This window comes from Agelaius tricolor, unplaced genomic scaffold (assembly GCF_023055355.1).
Source record: "Agelaius tricolor isolate 1412-34295 unplaced genomic scaffold, bAgeTri1.0.p SCAF_33, whole genome shotgun sequence".
Lineage (NCBI taxonomy): Eukaryota > Metazoa > Chordata > Aves > Passeriformes > Icteridae > Agelaius > Agelaius tricolor.
The window spans coordinates 5,228,196-5,236,520 of NW_027269293.1; the positions used below are offsets into that span (position 1 = coordinate 5,228,196).

Sequence of the window (8,325 nt, forward strand, 5' to 3'; positions counted from 1 at the left end):
GAAGGCAGGGTCTTCCCCACAGCAACAGGGGCCTCACTGCTCTAACTCTGCTTCTCCTTGGGCAGCTTCAGCCTGGCAAAGCCCAGCAGCTTCCCCTGGCCTCGGTTCTGGCTGTGTGTTGGACACAACTGGCTGAGAGGTGCCACAGTCACCTCAGCTCACCTCCACCTTGGACTCACTGCCCTGCAGCTCCTTCTGGGCTTGGGTTGGGCTCTGGGGAAAAGAGGTGCCTGTGGGTTCCTGCAGTGAGGAAGGGACAGTGCAGCTTCTGCCTGGCCTGGCAGTGGCCCCAGTGCCCTGTGACAGGCTGTGCCCTGTGACAGGCTGTGCCCTGTGACGCGGCCGGGCTGTGCCAGCTCCCCCGGGGCCGTGGGCGGGGGGTGGCAGCTCTGCGCCCACGTGCTGCACAACAGGAAGGAAGAGGGAGGGAAGCAGAAGTGCTGTGCTGCAGCGCGGGGGCGATTTTGGGGGAGATTTTGGGCTGAACCCTCATTTCCTCTGTGTGGGGTCAATGCACAGCCTGGGAGCTGATGGGGCTCGGCCAAACCCTGCGGTGAGTGCCCATCCCTGCCAGGCCTGCAGCTCACCCTCCCCTCACCACCCCCAGTGTGTCCAGATCCCAAATCCAGCAGCAGGTGAGCAGACGGAGCACCTGGGTCCCTGTCCTCTGTCTTGGAGCCCCCTGCTTGGGGTGAGTGTCACCCAGCTGCTCTGGGCAGCTCAGTCCTGGGGACAAGGGTCCTTCTGGGGTGGGTTCTTGGGAAGGGACCTGAGGGGAGGAGGAGGGAACTGCCCCATCCAGATGGTTTGTGTCACACAAACCTTTCCCAGGATTCAGGGCAAGCTGAGCTGGGTCACAGTCCTAAGACCCCCATGTACCCTATGCTGACTCCTCTGTAGGCCACTCATGGTGGCTTCAGAGCCACCATGCAGAGGCCTGGTGACAGCAAGGGGGGGCTGCTGCTGCCCCACTGGGATCTCTGCCAGAAGAAAAGGGGTACTGGGGCCCCATTCTCTGTGTCACCTGAAAGGACAGGGAAGGTGACGGGAGCTATCCCTCCTTCTAGTTCTGTAGACCCCATTCCATGAAGGTCCCTTTCCTGGGGCCAGGCTAAAGTGCCCTGGCTCCTCGCCCAAGGCTGGGGGGTGAGTGGAGTCCCCTGTGCCACCCAGCTGGCAGAGTGGCAATGTGTGTCACACCTGGCTGGCTGCCGGTGGCCAGATCCAGCCAGGTCCCAGCACCTCCTCAGGCTCCTGGCACCAGGGATCTCATTGCTCTCCCCTCTGAGTCACCCTGTGCCCAGAGGGCTCCGGTGGGGCACGGGGGCCTGGCACCCCATCAGTCACCCACTGACAGCTGGTCCCCTCGGGTCCCCAGGAGCGATGGGGGACTGGAGCATGCCCATCGGCTCGCTGGGCGAGGACGTGGTGGCCCGGCTGTGTGAGCTGCTGGATAACGCCGGCCGGGGCTGGCGCAAGCTGGCCGAGCTGGCCGGGGCCGAGAAACGCTTCAGGTGCAGGTAGGGCTGGAGGAGCGCCGCCGGGGGCTGTCCCTGACCGGGTTACCGTGGGCACAGCTCTGCCGGGGGCTGAGCGAGGGCGCACGGATCAGCTGCCCCCGGGATGGGCTCCATCCGCCCCGAGGGAGGGGGCTGGGGCTGGGGCTGGGGCTGGAGCTGGAGCTGGAGCTGGAGCTGGAGCTGGAGCTGGAGCTGGAGCTGGGGCTGGGGCAGGGGCCGGGGCAGGGGCAGGGGCCGGGGGGGGTGCGGGGCCGGGGCAGGGGCTGGGGCCGGAGCTGGGGATGGGGCTGGGGCCGGGGCTGGGGCTGGGGCAGGGGCAGGGGCTGGGGCTGGGGGTGGGGCTGGGGTCGGGGCTGGGGATGGGGCTGGGGCCGGGGCTGGGGCTGGGGCAGGGGCAGGGGCTGGGGCTGGGGGTGGGGCTGGGGTCGGGGCTGGGGCCGGGAATGGAGCTGGGGCCGGGGCTGGGGCCGGGGTAGGAGCTGGGGCCGGGGCTGGAGCTGGGGCCGGGGCTGGAGATGGGGCCGGGGCTGGAGATGGGGCCGGGGCTGGGGCCCGGGCAGGGGCTCTGACGGCTGCGGGCGCTTGCAGCGCGGAGGAGCTGGAGATGTGCTCGCTGAAGGTGCTGGAGCCCCGCGGCAGCCCCACACAGTGCCTGCTGCAGCTCCTGGCCGAGCGCGACTGCACCCTCCGCTACCTGCTGGGCTGCCTGGAGCGCATGGGGCACGAACAGGCCTGCCGGGTGCTCAGCTCCGCCGGTAGGGACGGACAGAGGGACCGAGGGATGCAGGGGAGCACGGAGGGCAGAGGCTCAGCAAGAGGAAATGGGCATGGGGGTGAAGAACAGCAATTCCTGTTGGGGGTCTTGCTCTGGTTGCGAGGTGCTGGGCAGGCAGGGTGGGGTGGGATAGATGCAACAAGATGAGATAGGATGGGATGTGGTCTGATTGGATGGGACAGGACAGATTTGGACAGCATGGGATAGGATGGGATGGGATAGGATAGAGCAGAGTAGGATGGGATAGGCTGAAACAAGATGAGATGCGTAGATGGGATAGCACTGAATATGCCAATGGGACAAGGTGGGATGAGATGGCTGGGACAGGACAGAGGTGTGGGATGTGATAGGATGGGCTGGGCTGGGAGAGGAGAATCTGTGGTGGGTGGGGGTGGGGCAAGATAGGATGGCACTGGATGGTATGGGGTGGTGCAGAACAGGGGACTCAGCCAACCCCGGCTGGTCTCTCCTCTCCCGCAGTCCAGGATGGCATTCGCATCACGGTGCAGCCAGAGTCGCAGGTGGTGGCGGAGGGGACACAGGTGTCCCTGACCTGCTGTGCAACTGGCCCGCCAGGGCTCATGTACCAGTGGTTCTGTGGGAGGCAGGAGGTGAGGTCCCACTGTGCCGCATTGATCAGGGCCCCACACCCTGGCTGTGGTGAGGGACCTGCATGGGTGAGGGAGCACATTACTCCTTGGCCTCCTCCTGTCTTGTAGGTGCCTGGAGCCACATCCTCAGAGCTGGTGATTGACACAGCCACTCCTGCGGGCCAGTGGTACATCTGCCGGGTGAACTGTGGGGCCACATTCACCTTCTCCAGGTGGGCTCATGTGCAGGTGGAGAAGAGCAGCAGCCCCAGCTCAGGTGGGTGTTGAAATCTCTGTGCCTGGGCTGGCAGCTATGGGGCACCACTTGCCTGATTGGGACATCTTGTGCAGGGCACCTCTTGCCCCATCAGGACAGGAATGGATCCTGAGTGGTATCATTTGCCATGTAAGGCCCTGGCTCAGCTGTGAAGGTCTCTGGGCTTGCTGGGGTGATGGTACCCACAGAGGAGTCACATGCCCTCCTCATGCCTGCTGCCTCATGCCATCCATGGGTGCCAGGGCCTGTGGCTGCAGAACGTGGGGCCTGGAGCAGTGCTGCAGAATGCTTCCATGGCTGGGTGCCTGATTTCCCACCCTTCCCTTGCCCAGGCAGTGGCTACTGCCCGAGCATGGCAGGGCTGCAGATCCTGCGGCAGCCGCGGCCGTGCCGCCTGGCCGAGGGGGACACGCTGGTCCTGGAGTGCAGAGCCATTGGCAACCCCCCGCCCCAGTACCAGTGGTTCAGGAACCGGCGCCCCGTGGAAGGGGCACAGGCACCCCAGTTCCAGGTATGGAGGGACCTCTGGCATGGCACGGCATGGTACAGCATGGCACAGCCTGCCATGGTGCAGTGTGGTCTGGCACACTGCCCCAGCCTCCTGCTCTGCCCTGCTGGCAGGTGAAGCTGGTGACAACGGCCGAGCGGGGCAGCTACTCCTGCCATGTGTTCAACCTCTTCCACGAGGTGTGGAGCCAGGAGGTGGATGTGGAGATTGGTGAGAGCCCCAGACAAACCTCTGTGACCCCCCACCTGCTCTGTTCCCAGCAAAGCCCTCATGGCTGCACAGTTTTTGGGGGGACTGCAGCCCATGCTGGGAGGTGATGTCATACTTAGGGTCCCTGACCATTCCCTCCGCCACAGGCCCACGGCTCTTCACCTCTGGAGGCTCCTGGCAGGAGGGGGATGGAGGTAGGTGGGAGCAGAGCGGACAGGTCTGTGCTGCTCTGCCCGCCGTGCTCCCCTGGCACTGAAGGACCATGGCACAGCATTTCTCTCTTCCCAGGCTCCCTAGAGCATGGCAGCCCTGGACAGCTGTATGGTAAGAGCCTGCCCAGGAGGGGCTGGTGGCCCTGGGGGGCTCTGACTGTAGCCAGTGTCACCACTGTCACCCCATAAGGCTTTACTAGACCAGGAATGCTTTGGATGCAGCATACTGGAAGAGTGAAACAGCAGCCCATCCCCAACCCGAATTAGGAGAGCAGATCAGCACCTTAACCGTCAACCCAAATCCCCAACCCTAGCCCTTACCCATAATCTGAGGGTTCAGGGATCAGTGAGCCAGGGATGCCATAGGGTACCTTGGTACCCAGGGACCGTGATGCTGGCCAGAGCTGGGTGTCACCTCTGTGGGCTGTGGGCAGCATGGAGAGCAGGTGTGTCCCACTCTGTAACACCTCCCTCTCCCGTCCTCGCAGCCACGGACAAAGTGGCGCTGCTGATTGGCAACATGCACTACCTGCACCACAAGCAGCTGCAGGCGCCCATCGTGGATGTTCACGCCCTTGGTGCCCTCCTCTGCCAGCTCGACTTCAAGGTGGTGTCACTGCTGGACCTGCGCAAGGCTGAGATGCAGATGGCCGTCGATGAGTTCCTCCTCCTCCTTGACAAGGGCGTCTATGGTGGGACAGCACCCGCCAGGGTGGCTCCAGCCCAGGGGGAGCTGGGGGGGATTTATGCTGGTGGAGTCTTGGGGTGCAGCCAGGCAAGAGGCAGGTGCTGGCAGGTCAGGGGATGTCACCATGTCACCTGCCCTCTGTTTCCCCAGTAGGTTTGCTCTACTACGCCGGGCACGGCTATGAAAATTTTGGCAACAGTTTCATGGTGCCCATCGACGCGCCCAGCGCCTACACGTCAGAGCACTGCCTGTGTGTGCAGCGGGTGCTGCAGGAGATGCAGCAGCGCCGCACCGGCCTCAACATCTTCCTGCTTGACATGTGCCGCAAGAGGTGACCTGGCCCTGCCACCACCTGGGGACAAGCTGCTGCTCAGGGAGAGCCAGCACAGGGACCTGTTGGTGGTGGCTCCTGGGAGTGGGTAGCGGGGAACCCCCAGGGTCCCATCTAAACCCATTGTCTTTGTCTAAATGCCCCAAGACTTCACTGCCCCTGTGAGCTAGCAAATGCGGTAGTGGGTGGGCAGAGGGGCACAGAGCAGCCTTCAAGGTCTGGTGTGCTTTGGGGTGGGTTTTGGGAGGGGGACTGGTTCTCACTCTGTTGAGCTTGTCTTCTCTTGCAGGAACCTCAATGATGACATCATCCCGCAGGTTGGGGTGCTGGAGGTCACGGCCAACATCGTCTTTGGCTATGCCACGTGGGTCCCCTCCCACCATCCCCTGGCACAGGCAGAGTGGGGCTGAGTCTCCCTGCCCAGCTCAGGGGCTCAGACCCCCACAGCTGCATCCCTCCACCCTTGATGCTGGAGGGGTTGGGCAAACAGCAGCCACCAGTCCCTCACAGGGCAGGGAGGTGCCCATGGCACTGCTTGGCTTTGGGGAGCACCTGCAGGCATGAAGCTCCAAGACTCCTCCAGAGCACAGGGGTTTGGGCTGGTGATGCTTTAAGCATCCAGGATCTGGCCATTCTCTCACCTGTGCCCAGCACAGTGGCCAGATGGTGTGATAGGAGCAGGAAGAGTGCTGGGCACCCAGCTCTGGCTTCCTTAGGGCTGTCATCCTGTTGGGGGCCAATTCCCAGGGAGTGCCAGACCCCATGACAGATCCAGCCACTGCCCTGTCCCCACAGGTGTGCAGATGCCGAAGCCTATGAGCTGAGCCAGGGTGAGCTCTCCAACGGCATCTTCGTCACCTTCCTCAAGCGCTGGCTGCTGGAGGATGAGAAGATCACGGTGCTGCTGGACAAGGTGGCCGAGGGTGAGTGAGGAGCAGTGGGGAACAATGACCCCCTGGTGGCCCCTGCCAACCCCCTGTGCCCCTGCAGACATGGGCACTCTGGAGATCACGCGGGGCCGGCAGGCACTGGAGCTCCGCAGCAACCTCTCAGAGAGACGGGCTCTGACAGACCCCATCCGCCCCCCGGGCCAGGACGAGTCCTCTGCCAGGAACCTGCAGTGGGCCAAGGCTCACGGTGAGTCATGGCCAGCCTGTCCCAAGCTGGCATCTTGAGGGGGGACAGCCCCAGGAGCAGAGAGGGGCTGTGAACAACATCTGCTTGGTTCCTCCCACCTGGAGGAGAAACTGCCGGCACAGAGCCACCAGCCTGGAGACAGCAACAACATGTTGGCAGCCCTGCTCTTGGGTGACCCAGTGGCTGCCTCACCTGTGGGTACAGCTCGAGTCCTGAGCCCCTGCAGGTCCCAGCCCTGTGCTCCCTGTCCCCTCCCCAGTGCTGCCAGAGAGCCGGCACCTCTGCTTTGACTGCGGTGTCACCGTCCAGCTGGGCTTCGCTGCCGAGTTCTCCAACATTATGATCATCTACACGCGTGTGGTGGCTGCCCCCAAGGACATCACCAAGTGTGAGGCCCGGATCACTGATATTCCCGAGGTGGGAGCAGCTGCCAAAGCCCCCACCAGGGCAATGCTGGGGAATGGGGGGGAGCTTAGTGGTCTTCACGTGGGTGCTGTCATGGCAGGAGCTGGATGTGGACCTCAAGTGCACCAACAAGGAGAGCCCAGAGGAGCTGGGCAGCCCGCTGGCACCTGTCTGGAGCCTCGGCTGCCCCTCCTGCTGCCTCTACAGCCGCATCTGTGGCTTGCAGAAGCTGCGGGTAAGAGCCATGGTGAGCGGTGTCGGGGCACGGCGTGACCATGGCCGTGCCAGGGCAGGAGCCCACGGTGCTGGTGTCCCTGCAGCAGGAGCTGGCCTTCACCGTGTGCCTGCAGTACCGCTACCAGGGCATGGATGACTTTGTGGAGGAGCGGCAGCGGGTGAACGTGGGGCGGCCGCTCATCGCCAAGCTCAACCTGCAGTGGGCAGCCCCCCCCTCCCCAGCCCACAGCCCCCTGTGCCCCTCTGCCCCCGGGAGCTGGGGGGTAGGGGAGAGCTCATGGGTCAACACCCCTGAGGAGAACCTGAGCCCCGAGGGCCCCAGCTCCCACACCCTGTAGAGGGACAGTGAGGCCCCACCCCATCACCGCAGCCCCCTGGCACCGTGCCTGCCCTGCTGGGGCACCAGGGCATGGACATGGTGCACAGAGGCCGGCCTCCACCCTGGCCTGTGCCAAGGGGTACAGGTCTCACAGCACAGCACAGCACGACTGGGACTGTGGGCCCAAGCTGCACGTCCCTGGCATGGCAGTGCCACCCCCCATCCCTGGGCAGTGCCACCCCCCGTTCCTGGGCAGTGCCAGTTCCACATCCCTGGGCAGTGCCAGCCCCACATCCCTGGGCAGTGCCACCCCCAATCCCTGGGCAGTGCCACCCCCAATCCCTGGGCAGTGTCACCCCACACCCCTGGGCAGTGTCACCCCTACATCCCTGAGCAGTGCCAGCCCCACATGCCAGGCCACCACCAGGCAGTGCAGGGGCACAGTGCCAGAGACCACGGCTCAGCAGGCTCGAGGCGTCGTGCCAGGGCAGGGCTAGGTTCGTTCAGGCCTGGGAGAAATAGAGAGAAATAAGCAGCTTAGGGGGCAAATCCCGCGGGAGGAGATTACAGGGGTGGGAGCGGGAGGGCTCCTGCTCGGCCACGAGGGGGTGGGAGCACCCCCTGGTACCCCCAGCACTGCCAGCAGCACCCACTCCTCACAGTACAGGAACCAGCCCCATCTGGGCAGTGAGCGATTTCAGGACAGGATTGGGATCTAAGGGGAAAAAAATCCCTTTTTGCTTGAATTTTTCCCACACAAACTCCCACATGCTGGGACAGGCTCCAGTGGGTATCCATTGGGGAAAGCACCAATAAAGTGGTCCGGCCAGGCGGCTCAGTGCTTCTTCGTCCTCCCTGCGTTTAAATGGCATTTTTGGGGTCAGAAATCTTGCCCCTTCCTGCAGGAGATGCAGCGCAGCACCGGCCGCACCCACGGGAGGGAAGGGGGGTACCAAGTGCGGGTACCCCGACATCCCCCGTGCCACCCCAAGGAAAACAGCTCATTTCCATCACTCACACAGCCCCCAGCCCCAAGGATGGGGAGGCGCATCCATCCATCCTCCCGCCGGGGCCCCTCCGCGCTGCCGGGCGGCGGTGGCGGGGCCGGCCCGGAGC

At 64.1% G+C, this 8,325-nt stretch overlaps 1 protein-coding gene across 1 annotated transcript; it reads left to right on the top strand.

Moving 5' to 3' along the window:
- Positions 1–443: 443 nt before the first annotated feature.
- LOC139602249 (mucosa-associated lymphoid tissue lymphoma translocation protein 1-like) lies at positions 444–8,043 on the top strand. The gene is made up of 17 exons (XM_071451912.1): positions 444–691; positions 1,379–1,520; positions 2,109–2,275; positions 2,776–2,906; positions 3,015–3,162; positions 3,495–3,673; positions 3,784–3,880; positions 4,027–4,074; positions 4,169–4,204; positions 4,581–4,784; positions 4,934–5,111; positions 5,401–5,475; positions 5,907–6,034; positions 6,102–6,248; positions 6,508–6,665; positions 6,754–6,888; positions 6,974–8,043. Exons 2-17 carry the CDS (start codon positions 1,384–1,386, stop codon positions 7,226–7,228), a joined length of 2,223 nt encoding a protein of 740 aa, XP_071308013.1. The 5' UTR covers positions 444–691; positions 1,379–1,383; the 3' UTR covers positions 7,229–8,043.
- Positions 8,044–8,325: the final 282 nt, after the last annotated feature.